Source organism: Daldinia childiae (genome assembly GCF_008694065.1).
Source record: "Daldinia childiae strain JS-1345 chromosome Unknown Scaffold6, whole genome shotgun sequence".
In the NCBI taxonomy this organism is placed as follows: domain Eukaryota; kingdom Fungi; phylum Ascomycota; class Sordariomycetes; order Xylariales; family Hypoxylaceae; genus Daldinia; species Daldinia childiae.
The window spans coordinates 920094-947636 of NW_022984647.1; the positions used below are offsets into that span (position 1 = coordinate 920094).

The 27543-nt window shown below is 43.5% G+C and overlaps 8 protein-coding genes across 8 annotated transcripts; 5 read left to right on the plus strand and 3 right to left on the minus strand.

Moving 5' to 3' along the window:
* Positions 1 to 3861: 3861 nt before the first annotated feature.
* GL218_06165 (Pyrroline-5-carboxylate reductase) lies at positions 3862 to 4782 on the plus strand (the record flags this gene model as incomplete). The annotated part of the gene is made up of 2 exons (XM_033582865.1): positions 3862 to 4414; positions 4478 to 4782. The coding sequence occupies 2 exons, from the start codon at positions 3862 to 3864 to the stop codon at positions 4780 to 4782; spliced, it is 858 nt and encodes a 285-aa protein (XP_033433938.1).
* A 1632-nt stretch (positions 4783 to 6414) lies between these two features.
* Positions 6415 to 7520, minus strand: GL218_06166 (Peroxyureidoacrylate/ureidoacrylate amidohydrolase RutB; the record flags this gene model as incomplete). The annotated part of the gene is made up of 3 exons (XM_033582866.1): positions 6415 to 6486; positions 6628 to 7089; positions 7233 to 7520. The coding sequence occupies 3 exons, from the start codon at positions 7518 to 7520 to the stop codon at positions 6415 to 6417; spliced, it is 822 nt and encodes a 273-aa protein (XP_033433941.1).
* A 561-nt stretch (positions 7521 to 8081) lies between these two features.
* On the plus strand, positions 8082 to 8714 carry GL218_06167 (Biphenyl-2,3-diol 1,2-dioxygenase 2; the record flags this gene model as incomplete). Its single annotated transcript, XM_033582867.1, has 1 exon — positions 8082 to 8714. One exon carries the CDS (start codon positions 8082 to 8084, stop codon positions 8712 to 8714), a length of 633 nt encoding a protein of 210 aa, XP_033433940.1.
* A 2698-nt stretch (positions 8715 to 11412) lies between these two features.
* Positions 11413 to 12638, plus strand: GL218_06168 (uncharacterized protein; the record flags this gene model as incomplete). Its single annotated transcript, XM_033582868.1, has 2 exons — positions 11413 to 12352; positions 12418 to 12638. The coding sequence occupies 2 exons, from the start codon at positions 11413 to 11415 to the stop codon at positions 12636 to 12638; spliced, it is 1161 nt and encodes a 386-aa protein (XP_033433933.1).
* Positions 12639 to 13635: 997 nt separating this feature from the next.
* GL218_06169 (uncharacterized protein) lies at positions 13636 to 14146 on the plus strand (the record flags this gene model as incomplete). Its single annotated transcript, XM_033582869.1, has 2 exons — positions 13636 to 13763; positions 13828 to 14146. 2 exons carry the CDS (start codon positions 13636 to 13638, stop codon positions 14144 to 14146), a joined length of 447 nt encoding a protein of 148 aa, XP_033433932.1.
* A 1213-nt stretch (positions 14147 to 15359) lies between these two features.
* GL218_06170 (uncharacterized protein) lies at positions 15360 to 16166 on the minus strand (the record flags this gene model as incomplete). Its single annotated transcript, XM_033582870.1, has 1 exon — positions 15360 to 16166. One exon carries the CDS (start codon positions 16164 to 16166, stop codon positions 15360 to 15362), a length of 807 nt encoding a protein of 268 aa, XP_033434173.1.
* Positions 16167 to 23263: 7097 nt separating this feature from the next.
* On the minus strand, positions 23264 to 24043 carry GL218_06171 (uncharacterized protein; the record flags this gene model as incomplete). The annotated part of the gene is made up of 3 exons (XM_033582871.1): positions 23264 to 23778; positions 23837 to 23914; positions 23983 to 24043. 3 exons carry the CDS (start codon positions 24041 to 24043, stop codon positions 23264 to 23266), a joined length of 654 nt encoding a protein of 217 aa, XP_033434174.1.
* A 1461-nt stretch (positions 24044 to 25504) lies between these two features.
* On the plus strand, positions 25505 to 26951 carry GL218_06172 (uncharacterized protein; the record flags this gene model as incomplete). The annotated part of the gene is made up of 3 exons (XM_033582872.1): positions 25505 to 25730; positions 26082 to 26412; positions 26471 to 26951. 3 exons carry the CDS (start codon positions 25505 to 25507, stop codon positions 26949 to 26951), a joined length of 1038 nt encoding a protein of 345 aa, XP_033434172.1.
* Positions 26952 to 27543: the final 592 nt, after the last annotated feature.

A 27543-nucleotide genomic window follows, 5' to 3' on the forward strand; every position in this document is an offset into this window, starting at 1 on the left:
GCATACCTTAATTACCTTGTAACTAATATAGCAATGATTTATTATCATATTTCAATACATCATCACTAGTATTCTACCTGAAAAAGAGTATGCAAATTATATTAATTAAGCTATTACTTGGGTACCTAGGTTAGGTATGTTAGGAACATGGATATCATCTCAATCCTCCTTATAATGCTCCTCCTTATGACTGACATTAGAAGCCAGGCAACAAGATAAGCTTTCAATGCCCAGTCCAATCAACCTCGCCCGTAAATTTCCTAGCCTTTGGGACTTCCAGATGGAGGGGTGTTTCTCGGATAACTATTTTCCCGTTTTTGACAACGCACAGGTTGCCTAGTTCGACAAATAGGTGTACCTGGAATACACTGCTAAGATAACGTACTTCATTCACCAATAATTCAAAATCCTCTACATCGCGGTCTGTCTGGATTATTCCGTTTTCGAGAAACACTGTGAATAATCTGACGTGTCGTCCAACGTCCCCTACACGGTTGTCGATATAATCTGATTTTAGAAGATGGAAGAACGGCGAGCAGCCCGCCTCGTCAAGCTTGTTAACATCCGCGCCGTTTGCGATAAGTTGTGGTATGAGGGTAGGGACTAGGCAGTCACCGAATCCATACCTAGCCATATTGTGTAGACCTATATATAAATCGTCAATAATTTATGCATTCTAATTTCTAATGAGTGAGGTATACTTACAAGTTTCCCCCCAGTCGTCGACCCACGAAGCATCAGAAGCGCCATTTTGGAGGAGGATCGTCGTCAGAGGGAAGCAACGGACCGTAGTAGACAGCCAAAGAGCCTTGGGATGTTTCAGAAGCCATCCCGAGCGATCAATTTCGAAGAGAAGCTGGAAAGTTTCACAATACTGCTCCCGATCGCATAACAAACCGTTTACAGGAAGACCGTTTACAGGATCGAAGTAGTAGTCATCCTGTTGGACTAATTGTTCTACTATTTCGTCAAAATTAGACATATCATGAGAACTTTCCACGCCTATATCAATAAGATACCGACAGATATCTACCTTATGGGTGTAGAGAGCGGCTTGAAGAGGAGAAAATAGCAAGGACTCTGGGAGAAAGCTTCTCGTCTGGAAGACATTACGGGCGTTTATATCCGCACCATATTCGACTAGAAGCTTAACTATCCCAAGATCATTCGGGCTTTGGGGGACGCCAAAGCATATGGCCATTATAACTGTTCGGTTGCGCTGAGTTATCTTATTAGGATTTGCCCCGTTTTTGAGGAGGCACTCAATAGTATCGAAACAAGATTTCGGCGATACCGTATCTGTGGTAAGGGCAGCAGCAGCAGCAAGAAGCGGAAATAGACCATCATCATCTTCTTGGTTAACTTGCGCACCATATCTTATCAACAGGTCTACCACCGTTGTCAAATGAGCCCCTGATGCGCGCACTAGTGGCGTATGTCGAGTGGTAAGAGAACCGTGAACGTTGGCACCGATGCAGATGAGCTTTTCGGCCAATTCCACCATACCAGAGTGAACTTCTTCGTCGTAAATATCGTTAAAATAATTATTCCTCGATAAAAACCCCGGGTCGTGCTCAAGGCCAAAACGCCTACAAAATTGTTCATGCATCATGTCATCCGCCTCAGGCCAAAGGTAGAACCGCTCTTCCATCCTCCTTTCGTCATGGATCCCGCGGAAGGAAATAAGGCACTGGTCCAATGCGGAAGGTAAACCGTCTGTAGGAGAATGGATATTCGCCCCGGAATTAATAAGGAAAAGGGCCTCTTCATACCAACAGCAACGAATAGCTCGCAAGAGTGCAGTGGGTTGCTTAGAAAACCAAGAACACCGTCTATTAGTTCGTGCTTCCATGTTCGCCCCGTACCGAAGGAGGCACTCCATCGTCTGGATACTATGTGGTGTCCCTAAAGCCCACATAAGGGGAGTTGCCCCATCCTATAAAGAAGTCAGTAATCATAGTTTCCAAAGAAGTGAAGTGTTCGCTCAGATGTAACTAGAGAGCCGAAAGAATCTATATGGAATAAATGATAGAGTTAACGGATATTAGGTACTTACAACATCCTGTATATCAACGGGGACCCTTTGTTCGCCTTCTAAAAGTAGTCGTATAGTTGACAAATAACCGCCGCGTGCCGCCCAATGCAGTGCACTAGACTTCCTTTTTTTCATTTCAACATTTGTTGACGCCCCTAGGCTAATAAGCAGGTTTGCCACAGCCTCATTACCGCAGTATAAGGCGGTATGTAATGGCGACCAGTAGTAAAACTCAAACTTGATCTCCTTCCGGTTGAAACGAGGTTGACAGTTATAGATTGCGTGCGTAGGAACGTCCAAGAGAGCGCCGGAGTCTACCAATAGTTGAACAAGCTCGGTAGATCCAGATATAGCAGCGCAGTGGAGGGGAAACCAGAAGTTTTTCAAAAACCGACGCAAATAGTCTCGTACTCTTCTTGTTTTCTTTCTATTTATTAAGTTCTCGTTGTAAGTAGGAGGAACGTTCTTATGCCTTGAACGACGTTCTGCAATCCTCTGTTTGTGACTAATTATAGAGTCGAGAACGTTTCTAGTATCTGCTGTGTCGCGAGCCCATTCGATGCCCATATAATTCTCTAAGCAAGGATCTCTGAAATCGGATATGAGCTCATTTGGATTTTGCCCTGCCTTGAGAAGTTTCGTTACTATCTCAATTTTATCAGCTTCGCAGGCCCAGGATATGACATCTGGGCGGTTCATAACAGCAAAAGAGTATAAGGCAGGGTTGACAACAAAGTAAAAGCGTCGACTTGTGGCCGAAAATGAACCCAAGTCCGCTGCACGGTCTAGATGCCTCGAGATCTCCATAAGGAGCTCGTTAGGCAAGCTTGTGATAGATGGCATACTGAAATAGGTAGGTAATGATTAACGTAGACGTTACGGTAATACAATGCAAGCTTTAGGGGGGGAAGTTGAGGGAGTGTAGTAATGGTAATGAGGTGATGAGCTTATTAATGAGCCGTAAGACAACATGGAAGAGTTGAAGAGAAAAGGAGATAAGGTATATATATATCTATTCAAGACAACGACTTGTATGTATCCACTCAACCGGATACATGACACACAATTAACATGAAAGATAACTAGGTAGGTACGTGTAAAGAATTATGGGTGGTAACGTGACGTGTGTAGTACAATACAATTGTTAAGACATGACTAAGGAGTGGAATACTTATAACCATAGATGGAACTGAATAGACAATAGACGGCTCCTTTGTATATACTTCTTGGGGTTTGGCAAACAGACAGCAATTGACACTTCTACCGACCGGAAAGGAACCTGAGTCGATGCCACTTAGGTATATTGGTGCTATTTCTGGGATTGTTATATCTATAAGTGTTAATATATGAATAAGTCACCAAAAATCATAAAATCTAAGATAGTATAGATGGGAGTTTATATCATAGAAGAGAGTACCCCATTCTATATTGGCTTTAAATACAAACAGAAAATATCAGATATTTTACAGAGGATGAACAAACCTCAATAGAAAAGAAGAAGAAATAAAATAAGAAAGAAATTATTATCATAACAATTGGAAAGTCCTTATAATGTAAAGTCATAATTAAAGGTTTTGTTCAACAACCTATAGCTTAGCTCTCTAGCCACATTGATTCCCTGCTTGTTTGTATTAGCCACAGCGCACTGCCACAATGATTTAGATTTTATGTAGATACTAAGTGACGCTAATAAGGCCGAAACAAGCCGATATCGACAAATCGATGCGGGCTTCATTACGTTACAAATAAATTTAGGTACAAATACACAACAAATTAATAAATCTACACAATACAGAAAATTACAAAGACATTCAAAGTGAAAAAAAATGGCTTCTAAACTACAGAACAGCAAGTTAGGGTTCATCGGAGGTGGTAACATGGCCGGTGCCATTATCGGTGGTCTTGTGGCTAAGGGTATTAACAAACAGAATATTATCGTCTCTGAACCCTGGGAGGTGAATCGGGATAAGATTGGGGCAACGGGGGTGCGCACCACTACATCCAACAATGAGGCATCACAGGATGCGAACCTCCTCGTTCTTGCAGTGAAGCCGCAGGTTACAAAGGGTGTATGCCAAGAGCTTGCCGGCGCTTGGGCCGAGCGCACGTCTTTACCCTTAATTGTCTCTATTGCCGCAGGTATCACGCTGGAGAGCCTCAAGGAGTGGCTGAAGCTCACCGACGGACGCACACCTCACATTATTCGTGTGATGCCTAATACACCTGCTTTGCTAGGCGAGGGCGCATCCGGCCTTTACGCGAGTGGTGACGTGTCGCAAGAAGAGAAAGACTTGACTGCAGCGCTACTAGGCAGCGTGAGCAAGGTGACCGAGTGGGTAGATCGGGAAGAGTTGATCGACGTCGTCACTGGCCTGTCAGGTAAGGTCTATTCCTACCGAATCGAAGCCCATTGAAAACTAATCAGAGGCCAACGTGATTTAGGATCCGGACCTGCTTACTTCTTCGCGATGGTTGAGCATTTGATCGAAAGCGGGATAAACCTAGGACTCTCGCGGGAGCAAGCAACGCGCCTAGCCAAGCAGACTTGCTTTGGGGCGGGTAAGATGCTAGTTGAATCGTCCGAAGAGCCGGCGCAGCTACGAATCAATGTTACTAGTCCAAAAGGAACTACGGAAGCCGCCCTGAAAAGCTTCGATGCCTCGGGATTCAAGGAAATTGTCGATAAAGCCGTGAAGGCAGCGGCCGATCGAGGCAAGGAGTTAGGAGAGACTCTTGCCAAGTCATAACTAAACGACTAGTCCTTACTGGTTAGCTACCTCTTCAGGTACCTTAAGATAGTTTTGGGAACATTGAAAGTTTCACAAAGCTAGGCTCAAAGCCACCTCTTATTGTCAACTAAGATTAGAGCAATCTGGGTCTTAAGTTGACTACTACTGTGGGGTTAATATGTGCATGTGCGTGACAACGTTAAGAGCAAAATAATGAACAGAACAAACCAGCAATGGTTACGTCCAGGTCAAGACTCATATGCGCGTCTTTAAGTCCGAACGCTCTGGCTGGTTGGCTGCCAGTTGAGTTAAATTTACTTTGCGTTTTGGTATGTGGGAACTGCCTCGCATTCGGCTACAGTTTTCGTAGTCACCTGAAAGTTATTAACACGACTGGAGCAGCAATACCTAGGTAGTCACCAACATCTGATCATCAGACCAACATCGGCGTATAATATAGCCACTTATTATACGTAATCATAGGGTTTTATAAAATAATCATTACTAACACTTGTCAGGAGAAGTGAATAACTTGTCGTTATCTTATTAAGACACTTATATAATCTTAGTCAGTTAAGGGATTGAGTGGTTGAGGTGTGACAAATCAACACAAATCAACCTCTTCGTTTTATTGTGGTGCTGTTATACCTGGGAGAGAGGTAGGTAATGGATCAAAACCCTGCGTGATCCCTGCCAAGTTATTAAAATAACGAGAGCGGTCAAACTGTCTGCCATGGAACTACATACTTGGAAATGGTGACCGCCGCATTACTAGAGAAGCTTGGTCCAAAGACTATTATCACCTATGTATATACAAGTCTTAGAAGGTACTTAGTAACTTCTTATTGGCCTTATCCGCATCGGAATACTATGTCATTTCTCTTATGACTACTCTAATAAACAGCTGCACTCCTTATGGAGCTTTGACGGCACGTAAAGGCTCATGTGGAGTTAGGGAAATGGACGTGAGTACACCAATCCACTACATTATTAGATTAGTAGATCTCGGCAATCGGGGATATATAGTCAAACATCTTCGTGTAGTGTTGCACAACTAAAGTTAAATCCGTATATGGATCCTATTCAACAGCTCTAGCTTGAGACAAAGCCGTGTCGGGATCTTGAATACATAGGGTACTTGGTTTTGAATTGGTGTGAGAACCAGGACCATGGGTCAGGACGGGACAGCTAACCCGGATGTAGGAAGCGTCTGTATAAGTCAAAGGTGGTATTTCTGGGGTACAGCTGATCAGGTGGTTCCTTTACCTAAATGTGACTCAATTACGAACATTACTTCCGTCGCGAAGCCTGAAGGCTTTTGACATATGCGGGGTTCAAGACTAGTAGTATCTAAGGTCTGATGACATCTTGATCTGCTTTGGAGTAGCTGCGGAGTTGCCAATCTGAGAAACGAGCTGTCTCAAACAAGCCTCACCCAATAGATGAAGTCATAGGAGTCATCGTATGTTCTATTGAGGTAAAGACTTAGGAACGCTAAAGAGCGAAGGACGTAAGTAATACCGTAAGGTACTACATGGGTAGGTACCTAAGGCATCGATAGAATTTGTATAATATACACTGGTCCAGATATTCATAGAATCGGGTAGGTACCAACACTGGCCTGTATAACATTGTTTTAACATACCATGTTTACTTCTGTACTTCGGTGCCGAGCGTACCTTTAATAACGCTGTTGCTATCGACTACGAAGCCATATATCCCCTATACGCCTAGCGTTAGCAAAGTGTCTTAAAATATCTAATAGAGGCTATAGCGGGGGGAGCTATTCTATCTTGATAGTTCAATGTTGGGAATGATTTAGGATGCTCAAGATCGAATAACAAGATCAAATAGTCAACTCACCGAAGTATTGGATACAGTAACCTCTTGCCCCCCTGGAGTCCCCGTTGCACAGCAGTCCTCGACCATAATGCAGTCGTATCCGCGATAATATGCATCAGCTAGAGTTCCCAAGACACATTGGTCCGTATTTACGCCGGCAAAAAAGAGGGTGCGAAAGCCACCAGAGTCTAACTCCTTGGCAAGCGGCGTCTTGCCGTGCCAGAAACCCGATATACGATTCTTACTGCAGAAAATATCCGATGCGTGCGTGATGTCATGTAAAGCGCCATAAATTGCTGCATTCCACGATCCTTCCATTAACAATCGACCTCTACCCTCTCCCATGTCAGAGCCGAAGCCGTTTCTAGCCTGCTTGCTGTTGTCTGGAGACGTCGTAAGTAGGCTCCTATCAAAGCTTCGTTCGGCGGCCGCTGGCATGGTTTCGAGGTCCTTCTCACTTAATCCCCAATTTAACCAAATAATCTAAACCCAGTGCCAAGGTCAGTACGGAGTTCAATACACGTAGAATATTATATTTTCATATTTCACTTAAATATGCGGGCTACCATAAGAAGATAATCCGATTATACGTAGATAGATCCTGAGTGCTAGCATTATTACTATACCTTGACGTCAATCTCGCGACATTTTCTAATCAGTTCAAGAGTACGCTCCACTGCAACCAGACCAGTGGGGTGATCATTGCAACTTGGATGAAGGAAGAAGTTTTGCATGTCAACCACAACCAGAGCGCTCAGACTCGGTGCCAGCGTGATCGATGTATCCGCAGGACCCTTAGTCGTGCAGAGGGTAAACGCTGACGGGGATGATCCACGAGTGAGGTTATAGATCTTGGCGTCTTTATCATAGGTCCATTCGTTGCCTTTTGGCCCCAACGTCGAAACCCGAGACATTATAGTGAGGTGGATAGCGGGGTCTAGATCTACGTCAGTACATCTATGCTACTTGCTATAACACGAAATAGTACCTAATAATATGGCTGGAGGCTTTTTGTCCCAGAAGGTATCTTAGAAATGTTGGTGATTTAGGGGTCTAACATGGGTGGACGTGTACGAGCGGGGGGAAAAGAGAGAACCGGTCACGATTTACATCCTTTACCTATCATATGCCGTATTTTCTCGCGACTCGGAGATTAGCTTTTTCGGACACCCACAGCGCCGATGGCACAAAGTTGTGCTGTCTTTCCATATCGTTGGCGTACGCCTTGCATCCGTTAGAAGATGCGTGCAGCTGTAATATTTGTAACGACATTAGTCAGTGATCAAGATGTATTAATAAGTGCTCTATAGATATTATAGATGTGTAATGGTATAAGAGGTCGAAGTCTTCCCGTATCGATGGACTGCTCAATATCGTCCACGACAATCAACGTTAGCTCAAACTCGATATATCTGTTTTTAATTAAATCCAACGTTTGAATAAGTTCTCTTTTGACTTCCGCAACTTCTTACATCATGGCCGAAGCAGATCTGTCTGGCAAAGTCGTTTCACCTGATCGTCTAGCACACGTTGTGCTTAGGACAGGGCGATTTAAGCTCGTGGTTGAGTTTTATAAGATCTTTCTAGGCGCGCATGTCGTGTTAGAGAGTGGATCGATAGCATTCTTAACTTATGATGGTGAGCATCATCGTATCGCTATCATAGCGATGCCCGGCTTGGAAAATAAAATCCGGCTGAGCGCTGGCCTGGACCATATGGCATTCACCTTCAAAACATTAAACGACCTCGCAACGGCCTATGTGCAACGCAAAGCTCATGGTATACTACCCGTCTGGTGTGTCAATCACGGACCGACCATGAGTATGTACTACCAGGATCCCGACGGCAATGTACTCGAAACGCAGGTAGATAACTTCGACGCGGCTGAGTCTGCCAAATTCATGACTACTCCCGAGTTCGCCGAGAACCCCATCGGCGTCGATTTCGATCCAGAGGACCTAGTTAGACGATTAAAGAGTGGCGAACCAGAATCGGATATTATCAAACGTCCCAATATCGGTCCTCGTGGGGTTGAGGGAATTCCGCTCCTACATCTGCCACTACCTGTCGTTAAGGAGAGTTATGGGCTTGTCGAAAGTACTGCTTGATGCCACGAGTGCATCTGAATAGTGTCTAGCCGTTCCACCCGCTACCATGAGAAGAGGGGGTAGCCATATAATAGCGATAAGAAGCGCAAAGCTATTAGTGTGATCAGGGCCGTGTACTTGGCCTCATTTCCAATTAGTCAATAAATCGCTTATGAAAAATAATCATCTATCTACATCTTATCAGCGTGATTCTAGTTAATAAGGAATGTAGAATTCACCTTTGGGCATTGTACATCTATATTGTAGCTCACGCCATATTGTCATAACGAGGTTCCACGATGGCGACCAGCGGATGAAGAGGAGATATAGTACTACATCCAGATCTAGTAATCATAGAGGTACCTTAGATGCTAATCATTGAAGACACGACGCATTCCATACCGCCTATAGGGACACCTAAGATTCAAAACAATTGGTCGTGTCCCTTCGCAAATGAAGCCTCAGCCATCTCGTCATAGTGGCGCCTCCGCAATAACATTCGAAAGCACCAAGGTATCAGACCGGAAGGAAGAATTCCCGCGAGGTATAGTAGAGAAGAGAATGTTTGGTGAAGCGCCGGCTGAGCTCAATTAGTCAAGACTGAATCGTTATGCTAGCGTACGATGCCATCGACTTGGAATTGTTCGTCGGGAACTTTGGGTCCAATGAAGGAACCCAGGAGCTTTCAAGGAGATTCATAAGATCAACCTCTATGATCCACTACCCCCGGATTAAGGGGGATGTGCGGTCCGACAAGTTGGGCTCGGAGACCCTAAATCATAAGAGCAAAATTAACGAGATCGGATGAAACGAGAGCCGACAAGTTAATCTTGCCACATCAATGATCGACGCATGATGCTCATCATAGATTGATATGAGCATCAGCGCGATTGAAGGGAAATCGAGCCGATATTCCGCTACTATGAATTACATAGGTAGATCGACAAGCTGAGGACGTCCTTGTGAAAATCTCAGCAAGAGTATTCTCCAGCGGTCCAAGCATGATATTCGATCTTATCGAATATCCATTAGTCGATCAGGAAGGTTCTATCAAGCAGATCTATTCATTAAGGAATAGACGTGATATTTCCTACCAAATACGCCAACCTAGAAGTCGAGATAGACATGAACCACGAATAGGTAATTCCATCATTGACTGTATTTTGTAATCGTACACCGCCATCTATGGTAGCCTCCCAAAGGTACCTCATAGAAGATTCACTGAGACAGCTAATAATTAGACCATCAATTAGCCAACTGTGGATAATAGTCATTATGAGCACTTGTTTAATCGGTGCTTCACCAATTGTAGTAGCAATTTCCGCTATGAAAAGAGGTTTAACTTGGTAGAAGAAAAGTGAGGTTAGATAAAACCCCCTGAGTCTCGTAAGTCGTCTCAAAACCCCTTACGGAGCTGTTTGATCGCTCTCTAGCAGGGGTACTTAGCGAGGGTAGGGGGGTTAGAAAGCGTCGGAGACAGCCGTTTAGAGGAATATGGTGGGCCTTCAAAGGCGCCAAGCTGTCGCCGTACCTAGCTCGACCTTCGAGAAGGTTAGTGAAGTTCGTACTCTGATTACTCTGATCTTTAGTCCCAAGTGGCTACTAATCCTTCTTAAATTTAACACAAAATGGAGCCCCTTTAGGATAATAGAAGAGAAGGCAGCATCAGAGAGAATTGGTATGCGAGCCTTTGCATCGAACTTGCGAATAAACCGCGCTCTCTATGATTGATTAAGAAATATAAGACTCAGCTGCCTTATAAGCTTCCATATTAGTGCGTTCAATATGAAAGGTAGGTAATATGATTGGTGATCTACAAATACACCGAACCCAGCTACTGCTGATCTCCGAGCCTCAATTGAGCCTCACCTGGAGATTTTCCATCGTAGTAATCCGTAGGCAACTAGATAACTGGATACTACTATACTCTTACTTCGTAGATACACATGAAAACAATATGAAAACAATATGATACCTATTGAGCTTCGTTCATACATAACCGTATTTACTAACCCCTGACAATTTAGAATAGTGCACGCGCAGCCAAGAGCTAATTGAAATCATCCCCTGGGTCATATCCGTTTCCGCTAACAGTTCCACTAACCGCCCATGGGATCTCAGAGACGGTGTTCAACAATACAGGAAAAAATTGCATTTTCTCTATGCCCGCGGCAAAGCACTTAGGTATCTTATGTCTACATTGTAGTCTCTATACTAATTTCAAGGGACACGGCATATTCCATACACCCTCCGCTTCTTCACTCCGAGACGCTTGACATGGGATAAACATCCGTCAGAAGAGGGTTGCCACGAGCGGTCATATCCTTGCCGCACCATGCTAGCTCACCATCTGATCTCAACCCTGAGATGAGGTTTGATCTACGGAAGGGGCTCGCCAAAGCCTGCCTAGACTGGCCTATCCCAACTGATCGCGCTGGTGTTGAATTGTAGAGATCCACGTGGGCCATCTATATAATCGCATTACCCCAGCTTCACATCGTGAGTTCTTCTCTTTTTTTCTCTCTATCAAGCTTCAGTTCTTTCTTTGATATCCAATTCGTTTCAGTTCTGTGAACTTTTCGTTCTCTCAACCTTCCCTTCGTTCTATTCACTATACCGCCCGGTCGGTCTTAACTCGTTCTATTCAATAAACTTTCCATACCTTTCAAAGAAACGAATCTGCTGCTTGACGCCAACTTTGTTCTTTTTCTCCGTCATCATGTATACCAAGACCACGTTTATCTCGGCTCTTTTGGCCGTTGCCGAAGCCCGTTTCGGCCAGGAGCAAACACCCGTCGGTGATATCCAGGCTTTAGGTAGCTTCGGTAACCCGGGTGAAGCTGCCACTCTTGCTGGTGGTGTTCCAGGCGTGCTCCTCGCCGCCGCCGACCCATGCGCCAAGCTTACTCTCGCCGACAAGATCGTGTCGACTCTCGGCAACGACCCCCAGGTCATCGCAGCAGCACAGAACCTCGTTGCCGCCGAGCAGAACTTCAACCCGTTCGCGGTGTCGATACCCAGCATCTGCGGTGATGCTAGCCTACCTGCCACGGAAGAGCTCCGTGGTATCGTCCCTCTAGTCGACCCTGCCGTAACAGGCTCGGACGTTGAGAATGCCAACTCGGAGACTTCACTACAGTCTCCCTTTGATGCTGCCGGTCTCAGTGTTGCCGATATTATGACTGCCCAGGGCTTTTCCAACTTCACAGTGAAAGGAGCTGCTGCTGGTGGTAATGCCAACACTGGAAACAACAACAACAACAACAACGGTAATAACAATAACAACGCTGGTTCTGGCTCAGCTACTACCGCCGCCCCTTCGGCAACTGCTACTGCTACTAAGTGCGTCAAATCAAAGAGCAAGACGACCACTGCCGCTGCTGCCACCTCTACTGCTGCTTCCAACAACAATAACAATAACAACAACAGCGGTAACAACAACGCCAACAACGGTGGTGCAACCGGCCAAGCAGGTGCTGGTGCCGTTACTGACGCTGTTACTGGCAACTTCCCCGGTTTCCAAGCTTCAAGCCTTGGCCTCGACTTCGGTACTTGCACACCTACTGTCAAGTTTGAGGAGTCCCTCAACGGCCGCAAGGCGGGCGAGTTCACTTTCCAGGCTCAGGACCCCGTTGTTAACAAGGGCCAGCAGGAAGCTCGTAAGTTTCTCAATACTCTAAAAAATTTATTACTTCACACAGAATACTAACTTGCCTCGTTTTAGTCAACCCCAACATCATCTTCAACCGCATCTGCGACCAGCTTGGTAATGTTTGCAACGCTGCTGCTGACGCCATCGCCGCCTGCAAGACAGCTCAGGCCGACCTAGGTTCTGGTGCTAAGGATGCCTCTACGGCTAACGCCTGGAACGAGGCTCTTGGCTTTGCCGGTGTTGACATCAACCCCGACAACGCTCCTCAGCAGGGTCTTGTCGGCCACACATAAGTGATGTCGATCGGGGTTTAGAGTAAGGTGGTGAGAATCCACGTCTCTTCGCTTGTGATTTTGCACAGCGAGGACTTCTAGAGAGATAACGTGTCATGACGTGTTTAAGAATTTTGTTGTATCTACATTAAATACAATTTTTGTATAATCTTGAAGTGTTATTTGAAAGTGATTGGAACTGGTATTATATTGAAGTATGCTCTTTAGCCGTAGATAAAATGGGTATTCACTCCAAGGGTTTGCCTATCTAATTTACCTTAGGAGGTATATTTTAGTAATTTTATTGGGCGAATGTCGGTGTAGCGATGTCAAGAGATAGGACATCAAAAAACTGCCGGTTTTGTAGGTACTACCATACCAAAAGCCTCACTTTCTTATTCACACAACTCAGCAAAATCTTTGACTATATCTTCATAACTAATATCAGAATGAAATACTGTGTCTATTTCATATTAACATGATTTTTGATATTTCTTCTGCTCGTGGTATTCCTATTATTAGGCACTTATTTGACGCCGTTCTGCAACGTTATGATGGGGCGTCGCGTGGGCTGCTAATGCAAGAAGGGTTTGGTGGTGATGTTTTCTGTGTCTAGTTGCTTCTAACAAAGGGGCGGCTTTCAGGAGTGTGCTGGGATATGACGTCGTTAGGCTGAAGGCTGGTTATGCGCCCCTGTGGTTATCCTAAGAAATTGACTGCCCTAATAAGTAGAATACGAAAAGATCGACCAGGGGCGCTCTATTATTGGCGGATGCAACGTAGCTGTGGCGGATACGAAGGGGACGTGATGGGGCGAGTGGGCTGGGCTGGGCCGTGTCATGATATTCACGATCGATATCTGTGGAGAACTGGAAATAATATATAATGCGCTCCCTCAACGACGTCAAAGTTATTCATCTTCTGTTAATCACCAGTCGCACTTGATCCTAAATCTCAACTACAGACAATACTCTCGTTTTAACAGAACATACTTCCGTTCCCATCAACATCAGACAAGATGAAGGTCTCCGCTGTCCTCGCTATTGCTACTACTGCTTCGGCTGCTTCTGTACAGAGGCGCCAAGCCCAAACCTACGACATTGCCAACTTCGCTGCCGACTGCATTCCCCATAGCACATCCTGCGCGTAAGTGTTTATCACATTTCCAAATACATTTTCAACATGATAGGAAGTACTAACTTGAATCCAGTTATAACTTCAACGTTGTCACCGAGCCTTACTTCCCTCTGGATACATGCAGTGCTTTCGTGCAAGGCCCTGACAACTTGCCCGATATCAAAGAGGGCAAGTGCAACAACACAGCTTACACGTGGTCGACGACCAAGGCTACAGATGGTAGCATTGACTTTGCTATCTGGTACCCCTTTAACGCGCGCTCCAACATCACCTACTGCCACACTATCCCCGCCAGCCAGATCACCACGCAGAACAACGGCGCAGTGAGCACTCAGCACTACACCGGACCGAAGAACTTCACGGCTTCCATCTTCGACTGTGCTAGCTCGTAATCGCTTTTTTAATGGGTGGCGCAATGGAAAATGTTAATATATATTACTCTTATATAGACTATTAGAAGCTAGTGATAATGTTTTAGGCTATTCGAAAATATACTTAATTTCCGCCAATTATGTTTACTCTAGGACTTTGAATCTTGTGATGGATATGTGTGGACTTGGCAATGTCCTTCCATATTTGCCAAAGCTATCTTAAAGTTCATTTTTATCAATGTTTGTCATTGACCATATGTCAAGTCGTGCTAGAGGTTCTAGCATAGTGTATATGTCCCCCTGGATCTGGTACCTGGGTACCTACCTAAGATCCAAGTCCTTTGGATATTTATCATATCAGTTACTTTTCAATTGTAGTTATCATGATTTATACTGAATCATTAATGAAGGGTTAAGGAAGGTAGTGAAGCATGGAGGTACTATATTGAGATAACTACCTTATACACTACTTAGTGAAATAGATAGAGGGATTCGGAACGATTATCTAGGTACCTATTAACTTAACAATATGTAACCTACACTTTTTTCTTGCTCTTACCTCATCATATACAACAAACACCCAACTCGTTGACTATTAGATCCCAGTTCCACTCAAATCGACCCGGAACAATGAACTATTAACCTACACTCCCCTCGTTTCCCGGTCTCCTCCATAGCTACACCGTTATATATAGTGTATAGCGACGGCCAGCTAGCGTATTATCCTATTCTATAAACATTTTAGTAAAAGAGCATTGAGCTTCGTATAGTAGAATTCTTCGACTACCCAGGCCTCAAGAGCAGCGACTCGTCACAGTTAAAGGGGTAAACTCGTAAAAATGTTCAAGGGAGATTTGACAGGTCAGGCGAAGGGTAACATATATTTCTCTTCAAGTACTCGGAGGTTAAAGTTTTCTATTACTAAACAGACTTCATAACTTCTGGAATTATTCTCGTAGGGCCCCCTCAATAGCCTCACTCAAGAGATATCGCAACCTATCAGAGATAAATGTCTGTCCGATATATATAAAATAGAATAGAATAAAATATATTACCAAATAATCATTTAGTGGTATAATTGCTTGTTTGACACAATCTCTTGACAAGCTAACAAGTCCTCCGGACAGTCTTAGGATTCTCATAACGTTTTATCAGTTATTGCATGTGCAACGTTGCCACACTCGGGGGTATTCAGGTTGAAACTCCTATACTCGCACTTCCGTAATGGAAACTCTTATAAGTTTATGACCTTTTCAACGTCGAATCCATCCGATCCACCAAAGTAACCTTTTTGATTTGTGTAGACTGTCTTGTTTGTCTTCGTATCTGTATAGTCGCAGTTGTAGTGGGTGTGGCCAAATGCCCAAAGTGCCACACCATTATTGCACCAACAATACTGATCACTAAGATCCGTACAAAATCCGGCGATCCTTTTGCTTTCGCGATTCTTCGCTTCTACACTCCTTTCTTCCCGTGTTGGACTATGGTGTGTGAGAATGATGACTTTCCTGTCAGATCCATTTAGTTTCTCTACTTGACTGTTCAACCATTCCAAGTCACGTTTATGTTCCATATTATGCTGTTCAACTGTCCAGTTCTCGATATGATAGAAGTCGTTTAGTCCATAGCTAATGTCATCGATAGATTCGGAAGGGACCTTAGTGAAGAGTGTGCAGCCTAAGATCGTCAACTTTAATCCATTACAATCGATATCATATCTTCTCCTATCGAGAAAGACGAATTCACCGATGGAAGACTGTTTTTCCCGCTCCTGGCTCACTTGCTGCTCGAACTGGAGTATAGTCTGCTTGGCATAGCTCCAACTCGAATAGTAAGGCTCGTGGTTACCAAGAATGAGAAGTACGACGCGGAAGTTAGCCAGCTGTCTTCTTAGGAAAGCGAGGTATTTTTTTTCGTCCTTCTTGACGCAGCCAATATCCCCTAGAAGAGCGAGATATGGTGAACGTGGAGGGATTTCAAAGTCATCATAAGTATTATAAGCCTCTAGATGGAGGTCAGAAAGTATTTGGATCGTGGCCATTGTCAAGATGAACAGAACTTGTAGGAAGACTTTGAAGTGGGGTTGTGTTAAAAATAAAGGCAACAGTTTTATGCCGTACTAAACTAGGGAGACACTTAGCCTAGGGAGAATTTCCATGTGGCACTTCCAACAGTAATTAGGTGCATGCTAGCTCCATCTGTGGAGGGTGGGCTTTAAAAGGTGTGTGTTAGCAAACAAAGCAACTCATTCGTACCGCATAACCCTATTCAGACAATCACTCCCCCGATTAATACTTCTAGACGGATTAACAATCCGACTTAAGCTAGGTACTGAATAGGAGGAATATAATTAATATACGCGTACTTAAGTACTAATTATAAAATAAACAACATGCACATAAACACATACAAAACCATAGCACTCTAACTATTACCTAAAACATAGTGCGAATGATTCTTTATATTACAGTATTTCGAACAATGTCCAGCTTTGGCTTTATCATATCATAATGGAATTATATTATAGTAGTTGTATTTTCAAAGTTAACTGCCTCTGGTAGCTGAAGGAAACCTTGAGATCTTACGGTAAACTCAGAAACATCAGATGACCTAGGCTTATTTGAACGGACCTGGGCATAGAAAGCAGGAATAATAGCTTGTGATGTGAAGATGTCACGGTTGCTACAAGAGTCAGGGCCTTCATCCTTTTGTGCATATAAACAAGGCCTTGCAGCTTTGCTGAAAGGATCTGATATGCTGGAGAACTCGGAACATCATATTCACTGAATGGCACTTTGGTTTCAACCTTGTGATAGAAGATTATATCGTAAGTTGTTTAGTATAATGACGAAACCTACCTTCAACTAATTCCTATAGTATAAGTCTCCAAGATCAGCCTTTTTATGATTTAATGTCTCAGATACACAATAAAGGTCACTTGATGGATGTAGTGCATTTTGAATTAAAATGTTGTTAATTGGCTTAAAGCTCAACTCGCCCCATACATGTATTTTTCGAGTAGAGTCTATTTAAATAATTGTATTTATTAGTCTATGACCGGAAATTACAAACAGTTATTTGCATGATGGTGCCTATAATCGACATCTCCATCAAATCGATAGTAATAATTGAGAAATGATCCATGGCGCTTGTTATACCATGATAAGTGGCAGTTCGAGATGATATTTGTATAGAATAGACAAGTGTAATTAGAATATCAGGGGGTTCCTTTTGAAATTAATAAAACGCTCTAAAACTAATGTAGTTTTGTGAATAATCTTTACATACCGCGACTGAGCTTTCTCTAAATCCTTAGGTACATCTTAAGGAGGTAACCATGAGCTTTAAGCCTAGCTTGAACAATGAGCAGAGATATTTAATAACTCTATCTCAGGGACGGTCGGTAATTAACCAAAGGTAACTAGACTAAGATATGTATATTTATTATTTTAATGCAGTGAGCTACTAAGTCAAAGTCAATAATACAGGTTTATTGATAGATTAATGTATGATACGGAGCATCAATATAATGGTACAGAAGCAACATTATTCTATAAAAGCAGGGGGGTCTTTCAACTTCGTACCAACTTCGTACTAACTGGCCTGACCCGTCGCCTAACACCCCTATCGCGCTTCGGAGACAACTTCTATAACACCGACCTCCCAGATCTTCATGGCACGTTACACAATTTATCATGCAGTTGAAAAAATCTGGAAGTGAACTGCTTATGTCAGCTCTACAACTACAATGGCTGTGTGTTGATGGAATTCTAGTCTGAATAGTTAATAATCTTCAGTTTACTCCTAATAATAGTGAGTAGCCAAAATACGAAATATAATGAAAGATTGGTTTAAATAAATTTGGATCGATCAATGCCGCTTTATTCTGATATTATTAAATTCGAAAATATATTAATGAAGCTCAGTATTGTATCGAATATTATAATCAGCATTTTCTAGTGAAGTTCACAAGATTAAGAAAGCTATTTTCGAGTTCAAACTTTTTCCTTGTTCCCTTTACTTTCCCCTATGCCGAGACAAGTGATCTCGTGGGGGCCGCTCTGTTCAATTGGAGGTCTCCATAATCCACGTAGTAGACCGCTATTACTGTGTACACCAAACAGCGCCCTTAAAGCTAGACCGACTGAGGTTTTCATCCTCGAAAGCCCGCCCAGGAACTCAGGGATCCTAAACCTTGCTGACGCTTCCCTACGTTAAACCCTTTCAGTCTAGGATGAGATGGTCGAAGTATCACTATTACCCTTTAAGCGCGATTTGCATCATTGATGTAGGTACGTTTCGTCGTGAGGATCGCAAGCCTGTTGAATTGTGAGTTGGCCAAGAAGTCAAAAGATATGGATGGGTTTGCTGCGCTGGCGCATTAGACGGTGAGATAGTGTGGAAAGACTCGTCGTCGTTGGCTTTTTAAGGGATATGATGTGCAGCGCTACAACTCTGAATCGCTGTTAAGATACCTAATATATCCTGTAGTTCAACCCAACCATGTACGTGGTACCATTCTATTCGCCTTTGCTGGCTCCCCCAAAGAAACTTGAGTATGGAACACGGCTATTAGGTATTAGGGTTCTTGTCAAGCTGTTCAAGCGACCTTCGAACGCACAATAGCATACCGGAATCAAATGGCAATTAGAGTAGCCAAGTAAGCTAGGAGCATCAGAGCGGTCTGAGATTCTTGGAATGTAGCGGCTCAACTTACTAGTCGCGAAGGGAAATTGTATGAATATCTAAATTCCCTTTTCCTCTGCCCAGAGCCTTTTACACGCGCCGTCGATATAGAGTAAGAGGACCGAGCACTGGTCATTTTAGAAGGGATATTATGCGGCGCAGCCCGGGAGATAAGGGTATTACACATTGACCGACCGGGGAGTTTCCACTAAATACGGTTACATAGTATTGGACCATTGCGAATCGTAATTCTTAGTATTGATTGGATACCAAGTAGCTTGAGGCTATTCGGACCCATATATGGACCCATCTTCCTCGCGGCCTGTGCGGTGTCTCCTGGTTACTGCTGATCATCCAGACTCTTGGGTAATCAGCCCCTTGCGCTTCGGGTCTGCCCAGCCTTGCTAGAACCCGGATTGCTCGGAATTCGCGCCGGTGATATGGCACGTACAATTTAAGGTAGAGGTAACTAAACTACAACAAGCTTAAACAGTTCTCTTGGCCAAGTCGGGGCCCAGCTAAGTCATAGAAGCTCGGGGTATTGATTACCGCCGTTCTTAGCTCAATTGATGCCAAGGAGACCGTTGATTATGCAGTAAGAACCTAAGCTTGGTTTGGTGATGCTATTCTTATGGGCGCGGAAGCGATTGCGGCAGTCGAAACATCAAGGGTTCGAATATAGTGTCAATCGGAGATAGTTACCTACGTAATAATGCCAGGAAGAATAGAAGATTAGGGTCAGCTTAAATCAACTATAACGAACCTATGTACTTGGTTTATCCTTGCTGGAAGTACTTGTTATCATATTATGGTTGAATGTGTTTTTGAAGCATTCAATGGTGATAGCTGCTTGATGCCTTCAACACTTTCCTTCATGGTTCCTCTCATGACTAAGAGCTTACTAGTGCGTAAAGATATGCACACGAATGTGCCGCGCGTCTGAAGGAGGGAGCCTGAAGGCATTGTGGTGCTATTGACGTGTGATGTCGGCTGAATTGGATTATGCTTAAGAAAGATTTTTTTTTTATCTAATACATACAGGTATGTAACGAGGATCACTACTACTGCTACGGTTAGCTCTCATTTTAAACTCCGTTTGTTCTAAATTTGTAAAAACGGTCTATAAACGGTCTATACATATGCGTAATGGTAAAACGGAATCCCAAAGACCTTCAATAGTGTATTCGAGTTCCGTGGTAATCAACTAGTTCTAGACTGCTTGGTATCTGTTGCTGAAGCATATCAGTGCATTCGAGGTTGCACCAACGTATGCAGTAACTACAGTTATCCTACTTGGTGTGACAACAATAATAGAGCTTACATTCAAAACCACCTCTCTAAGCAGTTGGTTCTTGCGAGTGTCACTGTAACGACTACAAGCAGGTGCTGTCGTAGTAGTGAGAATGCATGGAGCTGTATGTATTATCTAAGAAAGGCGGCTTGCCAATAAGGAGTGGTTATTGGCTACTCGATACGACAATAAGTATGTGATCTTCAACGCACGAGGCGTAACAATTGCAACAGTTCTGCATTCCTTTCTCCCGTTTGGCATTTGTTAGTATACCTACCTCTCTACGTTAAGCTGCATTAGTATCATGTGTATAGCATCATATCCCTCGATCATAATAGGATAACGTTGGAACTTATAAATGATTATTAAGAACTTGGCATTGAAGATCAAGAAGATGGCAAACGCGTGCCGGGAAATCTATCACTACCTGTTTTTCTATTTCTCTTTGTTCACTTTGTTCCGGCTAGGGGTTTCTATTTATTTACTTTGCATCTTATTCATACTTTTTCGTGTTAAGAATAGATGATGCACCCGAACCATTATAAAATCAGACTTTTGAGATGGCGTAATCCAAGCTAATAATTCTATTAGTGGCTAATAAGAATGAACAACGTTCTTGAATTCCTCAACCTCTGGTTTGGAAATGATTAACTACCTACCAAACCTAACCTAACCTAACCTAAGCTTGAATCCTATAGTATTCAAGAGCTTCAATACTTTAGGTATTTAGGTACCTTCATTCCGAGCACCGGGACCTCGTAGTCTAGAATGCCACATTGGTATACGATCTCGTACCCGTCAGTTTAACATTGTTCTTTCAATAGACTCAACTCTGTAATTTAAACACCATGTGTCGTGCCGAATTACCCTTACCACAGTGTTGGCTATACCGCTCACTGTTTGCCGGCCTTCTAATTCCAAGCCCTAGGATTGGTAGATTCTAAAATTTGAAGCCTCGATGAGTTGGACAACTGGGTTTATATCAAAGTGGACCTCTTGGTAAAATGTCAAATGCTTGCAAGAGATAGATCATTGCAGGGTCTTTGTCGTGTTCTCGAAGGGCTTAAATGTTTTGACCGCTTAGATCTGAAGTTGACAGAACAAGGATTGATCAGGGTGTTACTGTCTCTAGAATGTTTTGCCTAGATCCTTCTTCCATGCTGTTAAGTAAACCGTTGCCGTAATAGGTAAGACGACAATGGCATCGCCGAACTCACTGCGGCGTTAGCCGAATATGTAGGATCATTTATTGGGGGAAAATCTTTGATTGTTCTCTGCATCCTGTTAATTTCACGTGACAGAGTCTTTGCCCTCGTATAGCGTATGTAGATCACCTTGGTCCGCAAGGGTTTGGCATGATCTAGATTGTGGGTATTTGGTATTTGCGCGATACTAGTATAGGTATCGTCATAGAAGAGCCGAGAACGCATCGCGGGGATCCAGGTACCATCGATAGGGGAGGCATATTTTGAAGTTTCGGGACCTTGTTCTTGGGTAATGGAATAATGGAGTGCATATGTAGAAGCATATCCGGCGGAAGGAATAGTGTCTCGGCAGAGAAGAGTTGTCAACTTTAAAGGCATCGGTCGCTTCCGGGGAGATGAAACATGCATGACAGATGTCCTAGCCGAAAATAGGAGGCCGTCTGATAATAGAAGTGCGGTGGACCGTGAGCCAATAAAATGATCTGTCGCCTTGCGGCATAGTGACGGAAAGGAATGTTGAGACTCGGTCCGCCTGAAGTTAAGCTTGAATATGCCGAGATAAACAATGGTCAATTAGCACCTGGACGACATCCCAGTCTCTTCTCCGTCGTCCAAACCAAGCCTGCTACTATGCAGATCTCAGGGATAGCTTCAAGCTTCGACGAGACAATTGCTTGTCTCTTAGGTTAGAGACTGAAGGTGAGATGTTTTAAAATGAGTTGGGATATTGGACAAGAAAACTCCTTATTTCTTGTCACCGAAACGATATCTACGCTACCCATTTCAATAGTTGCAACAAGGTATTTGACCTGGATGAAAAATTTCTTAGAGTCTTGATCATCCTGTCTGGTCTGATTCGAAGATATATGATTACAGTCGATCTATTGTTAATGGTCTGGACTAGGGAATACGAAGGGTCGATTTCTGGGATTAATTCTTAAACCTAGTATAAGGTTGATATTGTCTCTAGTGGCCCTATCTTGAATGTTACGATTATTTTGAGATTAATGGTAGAGTTCTCCAGATATATCGATTGATGTCTTGGTCTATAGTTGCATTAATGTTTTCGCACATTGGAAAAAGGGGAATACATAGTATAGTCACCTAGTTAGCTCGAGTTGTATGGCTTATAAGCTTCGGTCTATAATATCATTCATTTGTTATTTCGTGATTATTTTTTCGGTCTGACTATACTCATAAAATCATCAACCTGGACGATGTTGAATCGACACTGTGCTATCACACTTGAGTAGTCCTGCATATGATTGTTAAAATATTGATGCCAAAGCGCGAAGTGAATCTGGTGATAGTGTTGTTGACAATCGGCATATGTGGAGACGTCAGCTCGCGTCTCGAAAATTTCGTTCTGTCGTATATCACACCATTGTATTCGCTGTAAATCTGATATAATATCTGATGATCCAGTCGATTACTCATTTAGGAGGGTGGTAGACGAGTAAAGTAGTAAGCTAGTAGAGGCGATGATACACTACCTTAACCGAGGACTTCCAATGTAAGGAACTCGGACGAGTGCATATTAAAATCTCATTGAATCTATATGGAATTTATGGTAGCGACCCAAAGATTCAAGGATGCGAGGATGCGTTCACAAGGTTTATACATAGCCAAGTAAAAAAAAGCGAGCGGGACTGAGGTGGAAGAGCGGGTATTTTCACCTAGGTATTCCGTAGATGTGGTTAAGGAGTAGATCCCCTGCCTCGAAGTTTCAAAAGCTGCAATCCTTGGAACAATGGAACCAGCGGTAGAATTTCATTACATAGGTAGTAGTCATTATGAGTTGCATTCATGTGGATGCCTCGTATAATATATAGAGGTACATACATAAGTACGGTACATACTTGTACCTACATACATATCTCGTACATACCTCATACATTATGAATCTCTCTACTTGGCCTACTAAATACATATGTATTGTTCATCCGGCACTATGTATTATCTGGTACTGTCCATAGCATTCTCAATCACGTGTTCAATGGCTCGGAGAGCTCCAGCTAACCCCTTGTCCGATTTTGCCCCCGGTACATCGTGACCCAGGTCGTGAAGAAATACTTCCCTGACTTTCTCATCACAGATTTGGGTTAGAGACTGATGAACTTTAATTTCATGTGCCCCGGCAGTTTGGGCCCAGATATGAGCAGTCGGAATCGTCAGGAGAACCCCATCCGTGTCGGGATCGATATATCGGATTACGCCAGTTCGAGCCTGGTCGGGATCGAAGGGTAAAGCGGCGCAGAAAAACACAGCGCATTTGATACCGCCAAATGAACCATGCCTGGTGTCTTCTACAAGCATCATTGCGGCTACTGTACCGCCTTCGGAAAATCCCATAAACCCATCGAACGGTCCTTGACTCTCGACGAACTCGATCATATTGTCACAGAGCTCTCGATCTTGATCTGCATCATGGGCGACATAACCGAAAAACTCGTCGGCGATCGCATCGGCACCTCGCTACTGGTGAGTCTTTTGCCGCGGGAAAATACGCTCCATCACGGGAAAACTTACCGACGTCGGGCTCGGTTGAGACCGTGCCGTTTACAAACACGAATTCGTGATCCCGGCCGAGAGCCTCCCTGATCCTTACTAGATGGCGGTTATTCCCAGGTCTGGAGCGAAACCCGTCGGGGATGGGGGAGGACAAGGGAAGATACCCGTCTGCATCTCAAAAATCTTTTCAGGTACCATCAGCTTATTTGCCTCCGAGCACGCCATGGGGGAGGTAAGTGTAAATGTAAGTGTAAGTGTACCTGTGCGCTGGTTCCCCTTCCATGTAAACAAAGCCACCTCATTCTGGAGATGGCCGAATCACTTTGCTGTAGACCTTGGTATTGGGTAAAGCCAGCTACGTAAAACCGAGATATGATACGCACAGGGTCTCCAAGATTATACCAAGATTATATGCATAAAAACTTAAAGCCTTAATTTCTCTCCCTGTAAGAAGATCGTCTTCGTCTGAGGTTGAACGTGCTTCGAAAGCCCTAGAAGCATTTAAGCATATCGTTAATAAAGAATTCGACCTGTTTTAAGCTAGGCTTTTGAAAACACTGCGTGCTGCGTGGCTTTTCTTTTCCCACTAACGCCCTATTTTTTCCCTCTTATCTCTCCGCCATTTTACCTACGTGTGTGGGCCAATCCCCGGATCGACGTGATTAAGTAAATAGGTCCCTAGTATATTTATTTCGTGGTAATATGTTAAATCACCGACCCACTACTGTAAGTCATGAGTTAATCAGCCGGTTCCCCGACGTTTTAGGTGATTAGGATGGCTTGGATACCTGGGTTGCTGGCTTGGGACTTTGAATACTTGCATGGGTAGTATAGAATTCCGTGGGTGGTCGCATTTGTTTTGGTCAGTGCATAACGTTGAAATATCTGGCAATATAATGCGATAAAAACTCTGCCTCAAGTAAGCCTAGGGTTACGTGACAAGACTTTGGCGGACATAATAATTCTGATATTTTGTTTATGACGTATAATCGGTAGTCTTACAAGAGTGGCATACTATTAGTCCAATTATAATTCGGTATTGTTCTATAATGTTATTTTCGTACTACTTTTCCTCATTCTTATTTTAAATGGGCTTATGCAAATTTTATGCCCCCAACGTTACATGCAGGTATAAAATAATTTTACCTGTGCCGTTAATGCTTCGGCCTTTTTATTAATGATCCACTATAATGTCACTAAGCTGCATTCAGACCCTGTATTCTATAGCGACTATCTTATAGCTTTCAGCCTGTTAAAGCCTCAGATTTATACAGTTTTAGCGGGGACGTGGCAAGAGAGTGTTTCCTAATACGCGGGCAACAAGGGGTAGAATAAGCACTAGAAACTGACCCATGCGTGGGAATTAACGGGAACGAGTCCCGCTGGACCAGGGCTTCTGGGGAACGATTTTGGATCATGAGTTTCTCACAATGTTTTGCTAGGTTTGGCATAAGAGTTCTTGCTGTAAAGAGTCTGTGTGTAACAAGGGGACCCATGGGGGCCTTTTGGAGGTTTTCCCTTTCCACCAAACCCCTTGTCACTATCAGGGATCTCATACTCTATCTACGATTCCACTCCCCCTTATTCGATCTTGACCATTGGACTCTTTTATATACTTCTAAACCCACTGAATACCTTCGTCTTGCATGAGGTAGACGACACGCAACTCTTCACAACAAATCAACGATGGCGGACGTAATACCCTATCTCCCACCAGACCAACAACAGGCCGCTCTCAATGCGCCAGCCTTACCAGCCCCAGATGGCTTTACTCCCAACTTCGACAACCCTTCGAATAACAACCCTCTGGCCTACGGTGTCATCGCCGCCTGCGTCGTCGTTTCGAGCCTCTGCATGATAATTCGGTTCTATGCAAGGATTTTCCTGTTCAAGAAGCTGAAGCTGGAAGATTGTACGTTCTCTAAGTCGATATTTTCTTCCGTAGGATTCTTTTGCTAACATTACTAATTTAGATATGATTTTACTTGCTTTTGTTGGTCTCTATTATCAACGAGTTCCGTTGCGGCATCACTAATCTTTATCTAGGCTTTCTTCATATTATGGACAGTTTTTGGGCTCCGACTGTCAGAACACCCTGGATACTTCGTTCATCAATATGAAATTCACGTTAAGGATCTAATTCCCTACACATTTGTAAGATTCGAGGTATAGAATTGGATTATCCGAGGAGGAGGCTAATGAAAGTAGGATGTCCACTATGCTGCTATTGCCTATGCAATTACAATTCCGTTTATCAAAATAGCGATCTTAATCGAGTGGACGCGAGTACTTGTTCCCGTCGGTACGCGAAATGCGTTTATGTGGTGCTGTTATGCCCTCATTGGATTAAATATCGCCCTTTTGATCTCGATCCCTATCGCACTATCCCTCATTTGCTTCCCGTACGAGAAGATTTGGGATTTGACGCTCCCAGGAACTTGCAACAACCAGTTTCTTGTCGGTCTTGCGTCTGCTTCGATTAATCTCTTTATCGACGTTGCCATGTTGGTTCTTCCTCAGCGAGTTATCTGGAACTTGCAGTTATCGCTCAAGAAGAAGCTTGGTGTTTCTTTCTTCTTTTCCCTTGGTATTTTGTAAGTTATAAGGATGATAAATTGGTTTATGCGCATAATCTAATCTTAAACCGTGTAGGGCTTGTATTTCGGCTATTTTCCGAGTATCGACGCAAGTGGCTATTGTATCCGAAGCGGACGCGATATACCAATTCGGGCCCGTGATGTTTTGGGCTTTTGCAGAACTCACATGTGGTTTCATCATCGCATGCATGCCTTCTACCCCGAAGATTTTAAAGGACCATGGTGTTCTTGACAAGATGCGCCGGGCGATGAGATCAGTCGTAGGATTAAAAAACACCCACTTGCGGAGTATGACCAAGCCCACCACGTCAACGGCCGCGGACCACACCCACACGAATACGTACAGGAAGATCGACGAGTATGGCGTACCGATGAAGGATCTCCAGCCATCAGAGTCGACAGAACAGCTCAGAGACGATAAGTTTGATCAGGGCATCCTACGTACCACTCGCGTAACCGTGAAGCAGGAGTACGTGAGTGATGCGAAGGGTAACACCATGGATCACGGTGCCCTCTGGCAGGGGGATAGAGTATAATACATAATATTCGTGCTGGCCATGATGGGGTACGATTCACCGGAAAAAGGTTAGCAGGCGCCTTATGTTGAACTTCTTGTACATCAGCGTGTTCGGTTATGAAAAAAGCAAAACTTAATGCATATTAGAAATACGGTTCGTCAAAATTGACCAAGGTCATCTTTTGTATGTAATTATCAAGATAGGCCGCGAAGAGTTAGCCCATAGTTGGGTTCTCACTAAAAGATCTACTGTTAAATAGTAGCATTTTCTCAGACTATTAATTGGTGATGTAAATAAATAAACGAGTCATGGCTTACCTAGAGTATGGTATCTTGTGATATTGTTTTCTATTTCTTGTGATACCAGTGGCTTCTTACTGTGTATGTTGAGACGAGGAATGACATACCTACTCCAGTGGCGTTTACATTGTGACCAATTTTAATTTGATTCGTGATTTTGAAAGATATGCATACATCTCAAACTTGACTACTCGATCAGCGTATTTATATTAGCTTAGTTGAATTCCTCGCAGCTAAATCTATAGTCTATATAATCACGTACATATCTACCCCATATATTTAGTATATCCACCTAACGTAGGTCTCACTCG